The sequence below is a fragment of the Budorcas taxicolor genome, chromosome 1 (assembly GCF_023091745.1).
Source record: "Budorcas taxicolor isolate Tak-1 chromosome 1, Takin1.1, whole genome shotgun sequence".
NCBI classification, from domain to species: domain Eukaryota; kingdom Metazoa; phylum Chordata; class Mammalia; order Artiodactyla; family Bovidae; genus Budorcas; species Budorcas taxicolor.
In genome coordinates, this window is record NC_068910.1 from 191366310 (window position 1) to 191387813 (window position 21504).

General features: G+C 37.5%; 1 protein-coding gene across 1 annotated transcript in view; it reads right to left on the reverse strand.

The window, feature by feature from the left end:
• The window catches only part of RASA2 (RAS p21 protein activator 2), a 121439-nt gene that overhangs the window by 30602 nt on the left and 69333 nt on the right, over positions 1-21504 (reverse strand). Inside the window, exons 6-10 of the mRNA XM_052641190.1 lie at positions 19816-19899; positions 18146-18218; positions 14654-14730; positions 12709-12810; positions 2107-2263 (exon numbers count right to left, since the gene is read on the reverse strand). Coding sequence (XP_052497150.1) covers positions 2107-2263; positions 12709-12810; positions 14654-14730; positions 18146-18218; positions 19816-19899 — 493 coding nt within the window. The remainder of the gene's footprint in view (positions 1-2106; positions 2264-12708; positions 12811-14653; positions 14731-18145; positions 18219-19815; positions 19900-21504) is intronic.

Consider the following 21504-nt stretch of genomic DNA (forward strand, 5'->3'; position numbering starts at 1 on the left):
GTGTATATCTAGACACACATATCAGTTCAGTTCAGTTGCTCAGTTGTGTCCGACTCTGAGACCCCATGGACTGTAGCACGCCAGGCCTCCCTGTCTATCACCAACCCCCGGAGTTCACTCAAACCCATGTCCATTGTGTTGGCGATGCCATCCAACCATCTCATCCTCTTTTGTCCCATTCTCCTACTGCCTTCAATCTTCCCCAGCATCAGGAGCTTATCCAATGAGTCAGTTCTTAGTATCAGGTGGCCTAAGTATTGGAGTTTCAGCTTCAACATCAGTCCTTCCAATGAACACTCAGGATTGATCTCCTTTAGGATGGACTGGTTGGATCTCTTTGCAGTCCAAGGGACTCTCAAGAGTCTTCTCCAACACCACAGTTCAAAAGCATCAATTCTTCGGCGCTCAGCTTTCGTCACAGTCCAACTCTCACACCCATACATGACCACTGGAAAAACCATAGCCTTGACTAGATGGACCTTTGTTGGCAAAGTAATGTCTCTGCTTTTTAAAATACTATCTAGGCTGGTCATAACTTTCCTTCCAAGGAGTAAGCCTCTTTTAATTTCATGGCTGTAGTCACCATCCACAGTGATTTTGGAGCCCCCACAAAAATAAAGTCAGCCACTGTTTCCACTATTTCCCCATTTATTTCCCATGAAGTGTTGGGACTGGATGCCATGATCTTAGTTTCCTGAATGTTGAGCTTTAAGCCAACTTTTTCACTCTCCTCTTTCACTTTCATCAAGAGGCCCTTTAGTTCATTTTCTGCCATAGGGTGGTGTCATCTGCATATCTGAGGTTATTGATATTTCTCCCGGCAATCTTGGTTCCAGCTTGTGCTTCTTCCAGTCCAGCGTTTCTCATGATATACTCTGCATATAAGTTAAATAAGCAGGGTGACAATATACAGCCTTGACGCACTCCTTTTCCTATTTGGAACCAGTCTGTTGATCCATGTCCAGTTCTAACTGCTGCTTCCTGACCTGCATATAGGTTTCTCAAGAGGCAGGTCAGGTGGTCTGGTGTTTCCATCTCTTTCAGAATTTTCCACAGTTTCTTGTCATCCACACAGTCAAAGGCTTTGGCATAGTCAATAAAGCAGAAATAGATGTTTTTCTGGAACTCTTGCTTTTTCGATGATCCAATGGACATTGTCAATTTGATCTCTGGTTCCTCTGCCTTTTCTAAAACCAGCTTGAACATCTGGAAGTTCACAGTTCAGGTATTACTGAAGCCTGGCTTGCAGAATTCTGAGCATTACTTTGCTACCGTGTGAGATAAGTGCAACTGTGCGGTGTTTGAGCATTCTTTGGCATTGCCTTTCTTTGGGATTGGAATGAAAACTGATCTTTTCCAGTCCTGTGGCCACTGCTGCGTTTTCCAAATTTGCTGACATACTCAGTGCAGCAGTTTCACAGCATCATCTCTTAGGATTTGAAATAGCTCAACTGGAATTCCATCACCTCCACTAGCTTTGTTCGTAGTGGTGCTTCCTAAGGCCCACTTGACTTCACATTCCAGGATGTCTGGCTCTAGGTGAGTGATTACACCATCGTGATTATCTGGGTCATGAAGATCTCTTTTGTACAGTTCTTCTGTGTAGTCTTCCCACCTCTTCTTGATATTTTCTGCTTCTGTTAGGTCCATACCATTTCTGTCGTTTATTGAACCTATTTTTGCATGAAATGTTCCCTTGGTATCTCTAATTTTCTTGAAGAGATCTGTAATCTTTCCCACTCTATTGTTTTGCTCTATTTCTTTGCACTGATCGCTGAAGAAGGCTTTCTTATCTCACATATATATAGTTTTAATAAAATTTGATACTCTGAAATCTTTTTCTCATCATTTATAGAATTATTTTAGCCTTTTCATATTGGGCTTCACAAGAGGTTCAGTTGGGAAAGAATTTGCCTGCAATGTGGGAGACCTGGGTTTGTTCCCTGGGTTGGGAAGATCCCCTGGAGAATGGAACGCTACCCACTCCAGTAATCTGGCCTGGAAAATTCCATGGACTTCCCTATAGTCCACAGGGTCACAAAGAGCTGGACACAACTGAGCAACTTTCACAGGACTATTAAGTAACACGTAAGATTTTTAAAGTACCTGAACATCTGGTGATTTTAGCAGCAGTGTTTTCAAAGGACCATAGTACTCTGAAGGAAGCACATAGTCTTCTGTATAACATATATTTAATCGAAGGGACCCCAGGTCATCAGTTTTAGATGACTTGTTTCCATTGTCTCTTGGTTGTAGCAAGTACCTACAGAAAAAATACAATCAATTCTATGCAATGATAATGTACATCAAAGCTAGAGATAATTAAACAACTAAGCTATAAAAAAAAATCAGAAAAGTCAGTATCTAATGTTAGGATAATTCATTAAGTAGCAGAGTATTAATTTTCAGAGGCTAAGTAGTGGCTGTAAATGGAACTAGAAAACTAAATATAGATTTTTATCCAGGAAACAAAAAAAGAATAGATAATACAAAAGTCAAGATCTCAAAAGGATTGAGTAAGAGTTTGATTAGCCTGCAGGTTAGGAAAAATATTATAAAAGATTGAAAATCCAATGTATTATCAAAAATAACACTTTACTAACTAAATTTAAGAAAGATACATTTGGTTAAAATAGATAAGACACACTATAAGAAAATGTAAGTGATCTCATTTTAAAGTAAATCCTATATTGTAAAAATTTGAACTTATTTTTTAAGAGTAAGTGGTTGAAGTTTTATAAAGAGTTTTTTATATTATTAAAGGATTAGCAGTGCAACTATATTGAAAACAATTTCAGCTGCAAAAATCGGATTCACATGAATTTGTAGGACCAAAACCAGAAATCTAAGTTAAAGACTATTTGTCATGGAAATTTAAAAATCATACAAAAGTTAGAAGAGCAGAATACTGAACTTCCATGTACTCATCATCTAACGTTACTGATTATCAGTTCAAAGTCATTACTGTTTTAGCCACATCTCTACTCACTCCTCCCATCCCACTTATTCATTATTATTTTAAAGCAATGTACAGGTGTTTTCTAATTTCATCTATAAATATTTTGGTATATATAACTACAGACATTAAAAACTTCTCAAATTTACCACTATCCACTCAGTATTCAAATTCTCCCGAACTTACTGAACAGTTTTCTAATAGTCTATTCAAATCCAAGTTCACAGACTGTAATTGGCTGATGGATTCAAACAATTAAGAAATCAGATAATTTATCTATAGAATTTTCCAGTCTTGGGACTATGTTAACTCTATCTCCCATGGTATCATTTAACATATTCTTCTGTCTCCTCTTAGTTCCTATACACTGGAGTATATTGGATACTGGAGTGTATCTAGGGGCTTGGTTGATTGAGATTTGATATTCTGGTAGGAATACATTGATAGTATTGTGTAGTTACACCAGGAGGCACTAATGTTATTGTTTTCTCCTTTTTGTGATATTTCCAATTATTGATGATCACTGCCAAGAGTCATTAATCTGCACAGGTTTCAAAATGAAAACTATAATTCTATCATTCTTCCTTCAATCATTAGCCAGAATGCATTTTTTTTTGAATTTTTTTATTTTTATTTTTTAAATTTTTATTTTTGCTTTATTTTACAATACTGTATTGGTTTTGCCATACATTGACATGAATTCGCCACAGGTGTACATGAGTTCCCAGTCCTGAACCCCGTTCCCACCTCCCACACCATATCATCTCTCTGGATCATCCCCGTGCACCGGCCCCAAGCGTCCTGTATTGAACACAGACTGGCGATTCATTTCTTACATGACAGTATACATGTTTCAATGCCATTCTCCCAAATCATACCACCCTCTCCCTCTCCCTCAGAGTCCAAAAGTCTGTTCTACACATCTGTGTCTCTTTTGCTGTCTCGCATACAGGGTCATCATTACCATCTTTCTAAATTCCGTATATATGTGTTAGTATACTGTATTGGTGTTTTTCTTTCTGGCTTACTTCACTCTGTATAATCAGCTCCAGTTTCATCCATCTCATTAGAACGGATTCAAATGTATTCTTTTTAATGGCTGAGTAATACTCCATTGTGCTTTTTATAAAGAAGTCAGTAGTTCTGATATTTACTTCTGACATTTACCACTTATGTCCTCCCCTAATACACTAACTTGATTAAAAATAGGAGAGGAGGTTTTAACAGAATACTAGCTTTGAGAAGGATATGATAAATATAAATGAGAACAGAGAATTAACCAAGCAACATTTAAAAAATGAAGGAACGGTAATATAAGGAGAAGAAATTATATAGAAATTATAGCACTACCCACAAAAAAGGAATTCCTGTTACAGAAAACCAAGCTTCAGAACTTCTACTCTCTGATTTGAGAATAATGATGTAAATAATTTGCCTATGGAAATAACTGGAAATAAGCCTGTCAGCAAAGATGACTCGAAGTGCCTCTGACGGAAGTCTAGGTGGCAGATCCCCAATCACTCTGACGTGGGCATCACTTTGGTCAGTTCCCACGGTGTAGCATGTATGTGTACAGTGCAGTGTAGTATGTTCTGTAGCTCTGCAAATTCAGATACCTAGTTCAATCAGCAGACGTAGAAGTGAATCTGAATCGCAATGACGGAGCAGAGACTAATATGTTTAAAATAGAAGGCCAATTACTAAATTTATGGAAAGAAATACTGCTGACAAGCAAACAACATGGGTTTGAACTACACAATTCCTGGAACCAATCCCCCACGAATACAGAGGGAAGACTGTAAGTAAGACTGTACCGCATTCGAGTGGCAAAGCTACCTGTACCTTATTGTGACTGATATATTTTGGAAATGTTAATTCACAAAAGTAGGGAGAAGAGTGATACTATTAACAAGCAACACCCTCACCATCAACCCCATGCATTTATCACCTTAACTGGCTTAACTGGCTTAACTATTATCACCATTTTCCACAGCGTTTCATCTAAATCTCTCACTTCAACTAATATATTTTTTACCTGTTAACTTATAGTTTTTTATCTTTGGTCAATACATTTTTTTACCTACTGGCAAGCTATTTGGAAAGCCAAATTATCTATCAGAAGGTGTGCTGTGGTGAGTATAGGGGCATAACACAGAGATTTATGGAATCATGTGTGGATCACAATAAACTGTGGAAAATTCTGAAAGAGATGGGAATACCAGACCACCTGACCTGCCTCTTGAGGAACCTATATGCAGGTCAGGAAGCAACAGTTAGAACTGGACATGGAACAACAGACTGGTTCCAAATAGGAAAAGGAGTATGTCAAGGCTGTATATTGTCACCCTGCTTATTTAACTTCTATGCAGAGTACATCATGAGAAACGCTGGACTGGAAGAAGCACAAGCTGGAACCAAGATTGCCGGGAGAAATATCAATAACCTCAGGTATGCAGATGACACCACCCTTATGGCAGAAAGTGAAGACGAACTAAAAAGCCTCTTGAAGAATGTGAAAGAGGAGAGTGAAAAAGTTGGCTTAAAGCTCAACATTCAGAAAATGAAGATCATGGCATCTGGTCCCATCACTTCATGGGAAATAGATGGGGAAACAGTGGAAACAGTGTCAGACTTTATTTTGTTGGGCTCCACAATCACTGCAGATGGTGACTGCAGCCATGAAATTAAAAGACACTTACTCCTTGGAAGGAAAGTTATAACCAACCTAGACAGCATATTGAAAAGCAGAGACATTACTTTGCCAACAAAGGTCCATCTAATCAAGACTATGGTTCTTCCGGTGGTCACGTATGGATGTGAGAGTTGGACTGTGAAGAAGGCTGAGCGCCAAAGAACTGATGCTTTTGAACTGTGGTGTTGGAGAAGACTCTTCAGAGTCCCTTGGACTGCAAAGAGATCCAACCAGTCCATTCTGAAGGAGATCAGTCCTGGGATTTCTTTGGAGGGAACGATACTGAAGCTGAAACTCCAGTACTTTGGCCACCTCATGCGCAGAGTTGACTCACTGGAAAGACTCTGATGTTGGGAGGGATTGGGGGCAGGAGGAGAAAGGGACGACCAAGGATGAGATGGCTAGATGGCATCACTGACTCGATGGACGTGAGTCTGAGTGAACTCCGGGAGTTGATGATGGACCGGGAGGCCTGGCATGCTGCGATTCATGGGGTCGCAAAGAGTTGGACATGACTGAGCGACTGAACTGAACTGAATCTCTCAGCTAAGACAACTTTGCCAAGGAAAGAACAATGCTTCTGGAACAGATTGCTCTTACCCCGTGACTGGGCTTGAATAGGCAGTACTCACCCATGTTTGCCTTTTTTACTGTTCTAGATTAACTGCCCCTTCTATTCTAACTCCTGTTTTCCATATATAGTAGAATAAGATTACTTGTATTACATGGGAAATAGATGGGGAAACAGTGGAAACAGTGTCAGACTTTATTTTTTGGGCTCCACAATCACTGCAGATGGTGACTGTAGCCATGAAATTAAAAGATGCTTACTCCTTGGAAGAAAAGTTATGACCAACCTAGACAGCATATTCAAAAGCAGAGACATTACTTTGCCGACTAAGGTCCGTCTAGTCAAGGCTATGGTTTTTCCAGTAGTCATGTATGGATGTGAGAGTTGGACTGTGAAGAAGGCTGAGCACCGAAGAATTGATGCTTTTGAACTGTGGTGTTGGAGAAGACTCTTGAGAGTCCCTTGGACTGCAAAGAGATCCAACCAGTCCATTCTAAAGGAGATCAACCCGGGGTTTCTTTGGAAGGAATGATGCTAAAGCTGAAACTCCAGTACTTTAGCCACCTCATGGGAAGAGCTGACTCATTGGAGAAGACTTTGATGCTGGGAGGGATTGGGGGTAGGAGGAGAAGGGGATGACAGAGGATGAGATGGCTGGATGGCATCACTGACTTGATGGACGCGACTCTGAGTGAACTCTGGGAGTTGGTGATGCACAGGGAGGCCTGGCGTGCTGCGATTCATGGGGTCGCAAAGAGTCGGACACGACTGAGCGACTGAACTGAACTGAAATGTATTACAGTTACAACCTGCTTCTGCCTCCCAGGGACTGTACCTACCCACCCTAAACAGTAGCCTCACACTCTTAATCAGGTTTACAGACTCTATTTTGGTTTGTTCTATAGAAATTATCCTCAGAGTGTATTATTCCCTTATCTGGGGGAATAATTGCTGGGGGAAGGAATACCTTATCCTTCCGGTATTCTCATAAAACTACAAAATATCCGCAAAATAGGTCTATAGTCCTAACATGGAACTTTCTTTGCAGAGGGATTCAGGCAGTGATATGACAGTTATTGATTTTTATGTATACACTGTTTTAGGGTGCTCAGGAACTCCAGAAGGGCTCTCTCCAGACACTCTTTTTAAACTTGTCTCCTTGGGTTTCTTTGGCAGGAATGGGAAATTCCTATGGACAAAGTATTTCATCCATGTCTACTAGAACAAAATACAGAATTACAAAATTGTCCTACCCATTCCTTGAAAAGATCTTTTTTTTTTTTCAAATGAGAAGGGATCACTCACGCGATTTATTTTTTAATAATATTAAAAGGGACACTTAAATATTTGCTGGCAACTTAAAACAGAATATTTTTGAGTCTTAACCATATTCAAAAGCATTTAGGTGAAAAGTACTAACTTATTATAGCACACTGGTTAAGAGCACAAACTTTGGAGTCAAAAGAATTTGATCCAAATTCCAGCTCTGCAACCTTGGGCAAACTGCTCAATCTCTCTGTGCTTGTTTCCTTATCTGTTACATAAGGAGTAAAAATAGTATCTAAATGATTAATCCTTATAAAAACCGTAAGGAGGTTATATAAGTAGAGCACTTAGAATAGTGCTTTGCACACAGTAAATGTGATTTATAAAACATTTATATACATATAACTGTTACCACTTAAAATATATTAAATAACTAAAGATGAAAAATTTATGTAATTATGTAAATGTGGTTAATTGTTTTAAAATATTGTTACAAAAAGCTCAATTTCAACCATCTGAAGGATCCCTTGTGAATTAATCAATCTTGTATGAATGAGAGTTAAAGAGAAAAACCTCAAGATTTGTTACATCGAGGGTATTTGGTGTGTCTAAGGTCTAGGGATACAAAAAAAATCTCAAGTATATTTTTCTTTAGTTTTTAAATGAGCTGTTTCAGTTTGAAAGAATAAGGGACAGAAATTAAAAAAGAAGTTATTAACTGAAAAGGGCACTCAGTTGCTCACTTTTTTTTTTTCCAATTTATAGTTAGGCATAAAAGCAATTCTAATGATCTCAAGAGTCAGCCTTTTAAAAGAAAAAAAAAGTCAGCATTTGAAAGTTTTAACAAGGTCTGTATAATTAAAATTGAGGTATGTAGACAAAGACTACCATTATTTGTGAATAATGCTGCCTAAGCTGGAAAATAACTGTTCAGAGGCAGCTTTTCCAATACGTGAATGTCACTAATGGTTCCAGAAAGATAATCACTATCAGTGGATTTTTACCAAAGACAGGTGGCAAAACTAGCAAACTAGAAAACCAATTCATCTTAAGTAAATATTAATCCAGTTTTAAATTTGTATAAAGTGCTTATGTTGAAAAAAAGACCTCCAACCATGTGCTTTATTTCTATTCGAATTTTACTTTCAAAATTAAAAAATTATAACATGAAAAGATATTTGCATCAATTTTCTTAAAGTTCATTTTGGATCATCTAGGAGGAAATGATTGTACCAATATGTACAATCACACAAAGGTCTCGCACATATTAAGTTCTCTGACGAAATGCAAATCAAAACCACACAGAGGTACCATTTCACACTAGTGAGAATGGCTGCGATCCAAAAGTCTGCAAGCAATAAATGCTGGAGAGGGTGTGGAGAAAAGGGAACCCTCTTACACTGTTGGTGGGAATGCAAACTAGTACAGCCACTATGGAGAACAGTGTGGAGATTCCTTAAAAAATTGCAAATAGAACTGCCATATAACCCAGCAATCCCACTGCTGGGCATACACACCGAGGAAACCAGAATTGAAAGAGACACATGTACCCCAATGTTCATCGTAGCACTGTTTATAATAGCCAGGACATGGAAGCAGCCTAGATGTCCATCAGCAGATGAATGGATAAGAAAGCTGTGGTACATATACACAATGGAGTATTACTCAGCCATTAAAAAGAATACATTTGAAATCAGTTCTAATGAGATGGATGAAACTGGAGCTGATTATACAGAGTGAAGTAAGCCAGAAAGAAAAACACCAATACAGTATACTAACACATATATATGGAATTTGGAAAGATGGTAATGATAACCCTGTATGTGAGACAGCAAAAGAGACACAGATGTATAGAACAGACTTTTGGACTCTGAGGGAGAGGGAGAGGGTGGGATGATTTGGGAGAATGGCACTGAAACATGTATACTACCATGTAAGAAACGAACTGCCAGTCTGTGTTCGATGCAGGATACAGGACGCTTGGGGCTGGTGCACGGGGATGATCCACGGGGATGATCCAGAGAGATGATATGGGGTGGGAGGTGAGAGGAGGGTTCAGGATTGGGAACTCATGTATACCCATGGCGGATTCATGTCAATGTATGGCAAAACCAATACAGTATTGTAAAGTAAAATAAAGTAAAAATAAAAATTATGAAAAAAAAATAAGTTCTCTGACACCAGGTTACTGGTAAAATAAGACAGAACTATATTAGCACTAAGGTTCTCTTCATTTATACCATTCCACACCAATGGAGTACTGGTACCAAAGGCAAAAAAAAAAGATGAAGAAATTCTGTAGGTACTGATGCAGAATAATGGTGATGACAGCAGCAGTAACTATAATGATGAGTGTGAGAGATACCCATGGTCACAGCACTTATTTTACGTGAAACCAATTCATCCTCTAATATTGGGAGGCAGGTATTAAGTGTACCACCCCCATTCCACAGCCAAAGAAAATAAAGGCATTCAGGTGGAACACCTTGTCAGGGATCACCCAGGTAGTTAATGACAGAGATGGGATTTGAACCACAGTAGTCTGATTCTAGAGTCCATACTTTTAACCACTATAAAAAGTCGACAAATACTTAATGAAGTTCTACTAAATTGCTAACTGAAAAAAAGGTATAGAACATGATACAATATGTGTCCATTCATGTAAAGAAGAGGGAAGATGGACATATCCATATTTGCCTGTATTTACATAAAATATTCCCAGGAACTCAAAACACGGGGTGCCTCGGAAGAGGTTAGCTATGGGACAGGGGCAGGAGGTAAGACTTTTATCTTCTGAACTGTGAACCATGTGAATGAATTCTGTTGTTTACATATGTGAAAGTTAAAACTACCTAACAGCAATACTAACGAGCTAATCCTAACACTTTAACAGAAGTTTCAGAATAAAGAATACACATTGTCACTAAGGAACTGACTAGTTAACAAAGGAAAGGGAAAGTAACTGAATCATGTCATAATTTGAGAACAAAATTGAAACCACAAAAGATCAGTTTTCAGGGGACATGCCTGGTGGTCCAGTGGCTAAGACTCCATGTTCCCAATGCCAGGGGCCTGGGTTCCATACTTGGTCAGAGAACTAGATCCCACATGCCACAACCAAGATCCAGCACAGCCAAATAGATAAAAATAATGAATATTTTTTGGAAAAAAAAAAAAAAGAAAAAACCAAATCAGTTTTCAGGAAAAGACTCTAATAGTAAATGCTAAATAGAAATAATGTGGAAAGGGAAAGCAAACGAATACTTCTCAAACAACAGAATTATATTACTGATAATTATTCTCTTTTCTACTATTAAGATTAGAAAAAATACACTTGAAATCCTGAAGGTAAAGCTTTTCTTGAGTTTTCATTTAGTTATTAACAACCCCACAAGGGGACGCTGCAGTTCTACAACTGACAAAGGAGAATGTGTTTTAATCTGACTTAACAGGAAATTGCATTCACATTTTTATATTTCCTCACGTATAGGGAAGTGTAAATGAATGAGCAGGATGTTTCTATTTCATGCTGCATAAATTTTAACACATACTTCTGGCATGTTACCTTTAACATATTACTGGCCAAAAATAAATCTACAGGAATAAAATTAATTTCTGTTAGTGCTCATACATCCTGACTTGGTAGTTCGACAAACTGTTGCCAAATTTGGAGGGCCTGTTTGGAGACATCTTATTTAAAATACAGGCTATAATGGCACATTTCAAGTTCACTTGGAGGAGCCTTGGGAGGCACAACAACTTACGTGTTATTTTGTACCAAGTAGCATGCTATGGACTTCCCCGGTGGCTCAGTGGTAAGTCTGCAATGCAGGAGCCACAGGATCCCTAGGTCAGGAGATCCCCTGGAGGAGGGCATGGGAACCCACTCTAGTATTTTTGCCTGGAGAAGCCCATGGACAGAAGAGCCTGGTGGGCTATAGTCCACAGGGTTGCAGAGAGTCAGACACGAATGAAGTAACTTGGCATGCATGGCATATCACTTTAAAGGCAATGAACTGAGTTCAGAAATTTTCATTTAAAAAATGTATGCTAACTTTATATAAGATGGTAGAAATTCGGCAGGAGGGAATGACAAGCCTCAAATGTTAATTAAAAAAATGCCCAAGTTTCCTCCCCCCACCCCCCACCCCATCTATGGACACGTTTTGGAAGTTACAACATATAAAATGCCACCATAAAGACTAATCTTAGATCTGCATTAGCAAAAGGTAAAAAAATAAAATAAAAATTTTGAGACTACACAGACCAAAGTGAAGAATGCCTAATGGCAGGCACTCAGGAGAGGCAGGATCCTGCAGACAAATGAGACTGCTGCCCACAGTAAGAAACATCAGAACACTTGGTTTCAAGTCCTCTTCCAGGCAACTGAAGCTGAGCACTAAAAGGGGGCCTTACAAGGCAAATGAGAAGGCATGTTGTTTTATACTCAGTTGAAACCCAAGTTTAGCATGAGGGCTACTGGGCAACCTACTGGAGGGGAGAGGACATACCTGCTTTTATGTGCTGTAGACAGGAAAAAAAGCAATAGTTTCACACTGATTTTGCTAAAGAAACCAACATCAGTTTAATGTCTGAACATTAACATGAATTTAATGTCGTTATAAGAAGTCAAGAAAAGGTTTAATACTGTAGCCAATACTGAGCCACCAGAACCCCTGAAAAGCTCATTAACTGAATGAGCTCAACATCTAGATCCCAGACGTTAAGAAAATAACACCAGAGCCATTCACAGTACATTTTCAATAGGGTTTGGGGAAGAAAAATCACTGGTGAGATTCCATAACAGCTGAATCTCTAAAATAAACCCTTTGCTTTCAAACATTCGCAATTCCCATGCCTGTTAATAAAGTTTTTGAACTACAGATGTTGATCTGTGATCAAATTTTCTCTCACAAGAGCAACTCTTATGTAATGTTTGAAATGTTCTACATTTTTTCTTCAGAGTTAAGATTAAGTTTTTGAACAGGAAAATATTCTAGACAATTCAGTTCTTTTATCTCAGTACCAGAGGGCAAGTCATAAAACAAAAATAATTGTACTTGTATTTCTGCAACAATAAATTAATGGCCACATCAGTGTTAATCACTTTGGGCTTATCCATTCAAAACTTAAAATATACTTAAAAGAACCATTTATTTGCACAAACAGTGCATGAAAGGGGTTGACCTACTATGTAGTTCACTACAGTATCTGTCTTCTTACCAGGCTTGATGAGAGGCATCATTTCTTAATACGTTCACAGGAACCTTAATTTCACCGAGGAAAACATCTTGGACCAGGTTTCCATTGTTCCACAAGTCGATCCTGAAAATTTTAAAATTGGCTTGGTTTTTTTGCAAACAATGTGTAAGAGAACAAACATGACCAAATAGCTTCAAACTATTACAATTTGTATTATAGCATTAATTTAAGGTTCTGAGTACTTTTGCCATAAGCACCTTTGCCACAGACATCTTTCCCTCAAGCATTTTTGCCACAAACATTTTCACCACATAACTAACTGGTTATAAGGCAATTCTGTCATAAAAAGATAAAATAAATAAATAAAAGAGAGGCATTAAAAAAGACACAAACATAAAAAATAAAATTAAAAAGACTTCATTGCAAAATACAAAATTTTAATACATTCAAAATATGTATAAATTCATGGCAATAATTCACAAATAACTGATTTTATTTTGTGGGCTGTACCTAAACACTTGTCGTCTAAGTCTTTCGTTCACAGTATTTTCCACATTGTTTTTGTTTTTGCTTATTGATTGGTCTCCTCATCTGGCATTACACTGTTTTGCTAAAATTTCTTCCTTTGTTAAAACAGATGTCCATTTCCAAACACTACTTGCTTCTGAGCTTTGTACTGCATTGGGAAAGCCATCCACACTGTTGTTCATTCTTGGCACAGTGTCCCATGTCTATTGACAGATGTTTCAAAGTTCTACGGGAAATGTGGGTTCAACTCTATGCCTCTGAGGCCCTCAGACTCTCCTCCAATGTGGTGTGTTTCAAAATAAGAAACCAACTCCTGGGGCAAATCACTGTCACCTGTCTGATCAATAAAGCTATCAATTACATAGATAACTAGAGGAAACACTAATGCAGCTCAACCAGTTGAAATCAAACTGTCAACCAGTTATTTTATTTTTCACAGCAAAGTTGACTTATAGCCAATTAGTTATGTGGTGAAAATGTCTGTGGCAAAGATGTTTACAGTAAAGGTGCTTATGGCAAAGATGCTTATGGTGAAAGTACCAGACAAGTAATTTCACATGCTTAAAAATAAGAGATGTTAGCACCGTCATACACCTGACTAGCTAAACTAAGAAAGCAGAATACTACTGTAGTTTTCCTTAAAAGCACAGAATTTAACTATCTTAAATAATGTAAAAGAAAGTACTTCAGTTTCTTAGTTCCAAAATCTAGGTTTTATTTTAACCTGTAGAAATAAGGACTACAGAATTACATTTTTGAATTTGAGAAAAGAAACCAACACAAGACTATAGTTTCTTTCTCAAAACCAGTTAATATGTAAAGATAGGTGATTTTAAAAAAATACATTACCTGGTCATTCCAAACATGTGATTAATACACCCTTCAGATGAACACACTGTTAACACCACACCTATACATGCATATACAAAACTTTCACCTCCCAAACAGCATAGATATTTAAGACCTAGGAAATAGCACAAACTTCAAACACATGCACCTGTTGGGTTATCTTACAAGACTTCTTACCTCACTGAAATTTCTGTTAGACAGCAGATATGTTAAGAAGAATAAAAAAATTATTTCTAAATTGGCTAGTATATAATTACTTTTCTATATATTCTTTGCATCCATTATGTTATGATTTAAAATTTTTAAGGAGCAATTATATTTGGGAAAAACTAAAAATATAAATAGGTAAAAATAAGGTCATTTAAAAAATAGATACACCTTGACTACTTCTGCAAAGAAATCAGATTTTGAGAAGATAATTTGGATTTAAATTAGAAGATAATTTAAATTAAAATGTACATTCCTCTAAGTTTCACTGATGAACTTGCTAAAGAGAATTCTGTTAAGCCTGAGTCATCTTTTTCAGTTAAATTTAGGATTTTTCTTTTGGCACAGAAAACAGCAGCTCTGTAAAATCCAATTCACATACCTAATTTCCAGCTTTTCAATGTCCTCCTCTTCTACTTGGAACTGGGACTTTCTGGTGTAACTACTGGATCTCGTCACCTATAAACAAAACATTTTAGTAAAAAAATTTTTAATATCTTTTTCCTACACAAACTTTAAAAAACCATCCCTAAAGTGTTTGTGTTTTTTATAAACAGAAGAAAATGCCCATGTAATATCTGACCCCAAATCTAAATATACAAACAGCTATGGAAGTAGCAGAGAGAGGTAAAGATAAGGTGGTAAATAAAACATCAAAATCAACTTTACCTCCATACCATTCCTTATCGACTGAATATGTAGGAACACTGGGTTCTCTGGCTCATATGTATCTGTTGGTGACTCAGAGTAAAAGTGTTCTATTTCAGTGAAACTGCATAAGCTAGGAACTGTTTGAAGACTTTCCCACATTTCTCAAGATAACAATGCCACCCTCACACTTCCTTCTCACATTTTTACTGAAAATATCAAGGCCATTGGCAGAACTTCCTCAACTACTGTCCACCTGAACACGTCCGTTCCCACAGAGGCCTGTTTACTGGATGACTTTTCTCATCCTTTTCTGAATCAGAGGGTGAGATGATCCTCCTCTTTTCTGAGACAGCTCCACCCCCACATGGTATGCAGTAAACATGCAGTCAGCATTCGATCTATTTTAATTGCAGCTTTCTTGACCATACTGTTCACCTCATTAAAGTCTAAGAAAAATTCTCCCCCCCTTAAATTATGGTCTTCCTATCTCTTTCCTTTCACAGACAAGTATCTCAAAGCTGCTACCCATTCTTACAGCCTCCGCTTCCTCACCACCCACTCACTACAGTAACTCCTTATAATCTGGCTTCCTCATAGATCACCCTCCTAAAACCCCTCTCTTAATCATCAAGTCTGATGATGAAATTCTGAGTTCTCACCTTCCATGACCCCTTTATCTGAACGAGTGACCATACAAACATCCTCCATTTTCCCAGAGATATTCTTTTCTCTGAGTTTACCCAGCATGATCCGGGCTACCGTCTGCTCTCCTTGCTTCTACCTCTGCCATTACTTCTTCCTCAGAACATACACACATGGGTTTTCTCCAGGGTTTTATATTTTATTTTGCTCTAAGCTACACAGGGCTATACGGTTAACAAAGTGCTCTCATATTCATTATCTTCTGTGTTCATCAGAACACTGCTCTGAGGCAGGCAGGGCTAGATTTATTATCCTCATCTTGAAAATGAGGAAGCTAAAGTACAGACATTAAGAAACACATTCAAAGTCAAATATTTAATGGCACATGGCAGAACTTAGCTGGTTCACTTCTCTCCTTTCTTGCATACCTCTACACCCCTGGCTTGCTTTCTTGACTCACTGTAAGCAATTCTTGAATCTTTATCTACAGTCATCACCCATCTTAGTCATGAACTATGGGAGGATTTCACATGTCAGAGCTCAAGCTCATTATGCCCCACACTGAACCACTTGTTTTCCTTCTTAACTTTTCCAGATTTGAAATCATGAGGACAACATCTGACTCCTCCTTTTATCTTTTCTTCTGTAACCAATTTGTTATCTTGCCATTTGTAGTTTCTCATCTTTCTCTTCCGCCCTGTTTCCATATTACTCTCTCGAGTCAGACTCTTCCCCCGCTTTTGCTTTTTCCTTTTTTTAAAAAAAACACCTAGACTACAACAGTCTCTTGATCTCTGTTCTCTCTCATAGCCATCTGGCCCACAGATCATGGTTAATTCTTCTCAAAATACTTCATTACTCTTGTTATCTCTGGGCTCAACAATATTCAATGTCCAATACTCCAACCTGCTCTCAAGGTCTTTCATTAGTTGGTCCTACTTTATCTTTCTAAGCTTAACTCCCTTTATTCCCTTTCAGTCAAATCACTACTTGCTACTCTTTGGACAGAACTTTCTGTTTCTATGTCTTTGTTCAAAATATTCCATCTCTAATACTCTTTCCTCTGGCTTAACTCAGCGGCAGCAGAGCTCCCCAGCATCTGCTATTGCATGTCTGCATGCGTGTGCATGCTTTTGGTCTCTTACTCTAGCTAGAGAACAGAGACTGAACTTTTATCTTTATAATAAACTCAACAAAAGGGCCCTCCGAACCAATGTTTTGAGGCTTCATATGCATGCTTGCATATACCAAACAGGTCAGGTCTTGACTTTCAAAGGACATTTTGCCCCTTCTTGGATTTTTTTCAGGCTAGATGTAATAGCCATTTTAAAATATGGAACAACTGAATTAAGTAAGTCCTTGGCTGGAAAATGGAAAAACCTCACACTGGTACATTTTCTTTTTTTTTTTTTCTGCCTCGCCTCCACCCCCACAATTCTTCCTGCTTCAATTCTGGCCTTTCTTCCTTCAACTGTGTTCCTTTATTAAAGCATAGTAATCAGGCATGGCTAGATGTGCCCTCACTCTCTTCACTTTGAAATATCAAAAAAACAAAAAAAAAACCCATGTAAAAAGAAAGGAAAAGCACAAAATGTAACTTAAAAAAAAAATCTTTCCTACATGTTAATTTCAACTGCAACCTATCCTATGGGCAGAACACAATCTTTTAGAATAGAGCTTACTTTTGTTTTTTCCTGTAGTTTTCAAATATGAAAAAGGATTTATTTAACAATGCTCCATATTATGGAGAAGGCAATGGCACCCCACTCCAGTACTTTTTCCCGGAAAATCCCATGGTCAGAGGAGCCTGGTGGGCTGCAGTCTATGGGGTCACTAGAGTCAGACACAACTGAGCGACTTCACTTTCACTTTCATGCACTGAAGAAGGAAATGGCAACCCACTCCAGTATTCTTGCCTGGAAAATCCCATGGACGGCGGAGCCTTGTGGGCTGCCGTCTATGGGGTCGCACAGAGTCAGATACGACTGAAGCGACTTAGCAGCAGCAGCAGCAGCAGCTCCATAATAAGGAACTTCAAAGCCCTGTATTTTGGGTAATTTCAAAGCTATGAAAATAAGCATGTCTCCTTAGAGTGATTTAGCTAAAAAGAAGTTAATAACAAGGCCTTAATCATATCATACTTTATAATCTCAAAGCATTTTCACATTTGAACCTCATAAAAACTCTATGACTTAGGTTGGGATGCTACTGCTCTCTCTGACAAAATTATCCTTTCACAAGAAATTTGAGTCTCTCATGTAGTGATCTGTTCAAACTCAGCTGGGACTAGAACCCAGATCTAACAAGTGGATATTGCACTTACTTCACTAATGGCTTTCAAGGAGTATTCTGCCAAAGAGTCCTGGGGGGGCTGGATAAGGTGGGGTTCTGTGTGAAGGCGGGTGTGATACCAAGGCTGACTGAAGAATGGGTGTGGTCCTAGACCTCCCCCTCCTCAAATTAATCAGAGCTCTGCCTTCGTTTTCTGCACTGGGCCTCCACTGTGTCACACCACGGACCCATAGTTTTCAGGAAAAAAAATGCTTAGTTGTATTAACATTTAAAGAAAACAAAAAGTTACCTCAAAATAAAAGATTTCATTAAACTGCGGATTGCTCGTTTTCTTCTTTACTTTTGTCTTCTTTTGGTCATTCCTGTTCCAATGTGGTAGAGTTTTACCTTGTAGAACTTAACAGCACACAATTATAAAACATGCTATTTCCAACCAGGGAGCCAGGCCTCTTTTCTGTTTAACTGTTAGGATGACTCAGGGAAGGCAGTAGCTTTAACTAGTACTTGAGGGAAAAAACTGATGTGTCTCTAAAAACTCAAATCAAAGAAGACACAAATTTTGTATATGTGATATATGCCAAGATTTTATTATTCCATGGCTATATTAGATTGACTGTCAAAGTTTCCTTCAGGGGTTTTTAAATAACACATTCTATTATATAGGCAACTCAAAATGAATGGCAGAAGGAAGACAATGAGATTCAAATACCTTATTCTATGTTGAAAAATACCTCAGAACACATTTAACTCAGTTTACCTCTTGGACTTTGGCTACAATGTGGCTTTAAAAAAAAAAAACTTTTTATTTTGAAATAATTGGAGATGCAGAGGAGGTTGCAAAGAAATGTACAGGGAAGTCCCGTGGAGACTTTTACCAGCTCCACAACAGTAACATCCTTCACAACCACAGCACAGTATCAAAACCAATAGCGACTTTTTAAAACAAACTCGGATGCTAAACAGTTTCTATCTGTACATTACTAAGCATTTACATTAAAGAATCTGTTGGGTACTAATTATAAACAAGAACAAAAACCAAGAACAATTCCACTAAACACCTGAAACATGGAGAACTAAATCCCTTTGACAGCATGAATGTTATACGACTGAGTATCTGCTTTTAAATTTAAAACCATCTACACTAATAACAGGATACTATTGCTTTAGAACCCAGTAAGTACGAGGTATGGTGCTTTACATACCATAGGGACAAACACATTTTTCAAAGTGACTTACTGGTTATTTTCTTAAAAATAAGATACATAGTGAGCTTGGGGCTGGGAAGAAGCAGTACATGTTTGTGTATGTATATATATGTTTCTGTCTGGCACTATTATGCTCTTTGTTTCTTGATTCTAAGCCTTCAAGTTGTAAACAAATTTCAACTAGTCAGGCTCTGAAAGAAACCATAATGAAATTATAAAATAGAAAATACTAAAAATTGCTATAGATTTTCTATAAATTATCGTAAGTAATTTAAATCAATGATACAGTGTGCTTCACCATGTTCTGGAATTCTCTCTGAACAGCACAGATGGCACAAGCAGAAAAGGTATTTTTAGTCCTGACTTGCTTTCTAGATAAAAATATTGAAACTTCGTTGCTATTTTGAGCTAACATTTCTTAAAACAGGATTCTACCTGCAATAAAATCTAAGACATTTGAAAATAAGAAGGCTGATAGTGAAAGAAGGTCAAGTTCATGTTTTAAAGTACATTTTAAATACTATAAAAGAGGTTGCTCCCCATAGCCTAAGAGTCTGGTAGATCTGAAATGGCACTTGTTTTACTTCATAAAAGAAGAGTTGGCTATTTGCAAGTGTATAACAGAACTAGAGATTTTTCTTTCAAAAAGCATTCATTAGTCTATTTCATAAATAGATATTTAATATGTTCTCTTAGAAACTTAATATTGTAATTATTAAACTTAAAAATCTAATACTAATTCAATAAACATTACCTGGAAGGGCCCACTAGAGAAACTGTTGCATAAGGGTCACAGCTTTGTCCATTTATGAGAGGCAACCCATGGCATGCCTTGACACTAAGGAAGAATAAGAGAAAATTAACATTATTATACTCAAGTTAAATAACATAAAACATTATCTTTAAATACAAGTTATAAAGTCAAAGGGTTAAAACTGATTTTCACATGTCTAAAGTTGTATGCCTATATACCACTTATCCCAAACATATGTATGCATGCACTTATTTTTTTTAGATTTTTTTGAATAGTATAATTGCTTTACAATGTTGTGTTAGTTTCTGCTGTACAACATGAATCGGCTATACATATACATATATTCCCTCCCCCGTGAACCTACCACCCCTCCAACCCCCACTCCTCTAGGTCATCACAAAGCACTGAGCTGAGCTCCCTGAACTCATTTACTTATGCTATACTTCCAAAAGAGGACTAGACCACCACAATTAGTACTGAGACTACCAAGTAATATTTAGCACACAAAGTATATCCAACAATGTACATGCTGTGGTTTGCTAATACATTAAAATGACTGTGGCTTCTAAAAAGGAAAAGAAAAGGGTGTGAACCTTAGAGGAGAAACTACAAACCAAGTCAAATCTGTAGCATCATATCCTCTGCTAAAGCATGAATGAGAAACAAGGAAACAACTGTGGTTTCCACTTAAAATCTGATTCATAAATAAAGAGCAAGCCACATACAGTCCTGCAGCCTTTTATTCTGACTCTCAGTAACAGCTCCTGCATCATTCTGCAGAAAATGATTTAGGCCATAAAAACCAAGATCATCTCATCTACTCCATGGATAATGGTTACTAGTATTTACAAAGAACACTGAATCTGACTTAATGACCTGCTCCTCAAATTTTCTCTTTACTGAGGTTCACAAATTCAGTTGACCATCTAAGGGTGTACATTTCCCAGTGCCTACAATAAACTCATGAGTGTTGGTGAAAAGCATTCTTGGCTGAAAGATGTGAGCTACTGAACGACATTCTAATTTCTCTCTACAACCCACAGATCATATATGTGGGTGAAGTGCAAATGGTATGCTGCCAAGTAAAGAAAGAAATGATAATATGACTCATTTCTATTAAATTGGGTATCAAAAATCAAATTAAAAAAATTTCTGAAACTAACTGATGAAAAGTACAGGTCAAGACAACAATTCTGGTTATTAATGTCAGGCTTGGGTATAGTCATATTTTCCCACTGTACATACTGTTTGAAATGTATACTTCTTAGGCTAAGTCTCAAAATGATACCTGATTTTTACATAGTATTTGCAGGTTACTATTTATTTGCACAGAATGCACCTAATTCTCACAACTGTCTTTGAGAAAGGTATAATCATGTCATTTTAAAGAAGAAAGTAAGGCTAAAAAATTTATGTGAGAAAATAACAAAATAATGCTAAAGAGGTAATACAACTTGTAAGAAGTAGGCTGAGACTCAACTTCTACTTTCTTAACTCCATTTCTAAAGTTCAAAGTCCTCCTACATTCCCACTGTGCCGGAATAAACTGTATTTGCTTGGCCACAAAGTTTGTTCGGGTTTTTCCGTAACATAATATGGAAAAACCAGAGCAAACTTTGGGGCAACCCATACTTTCTTCATAATACCAAACTTATCTGATGTAAACACTAATTATGAGAAATCTTAATT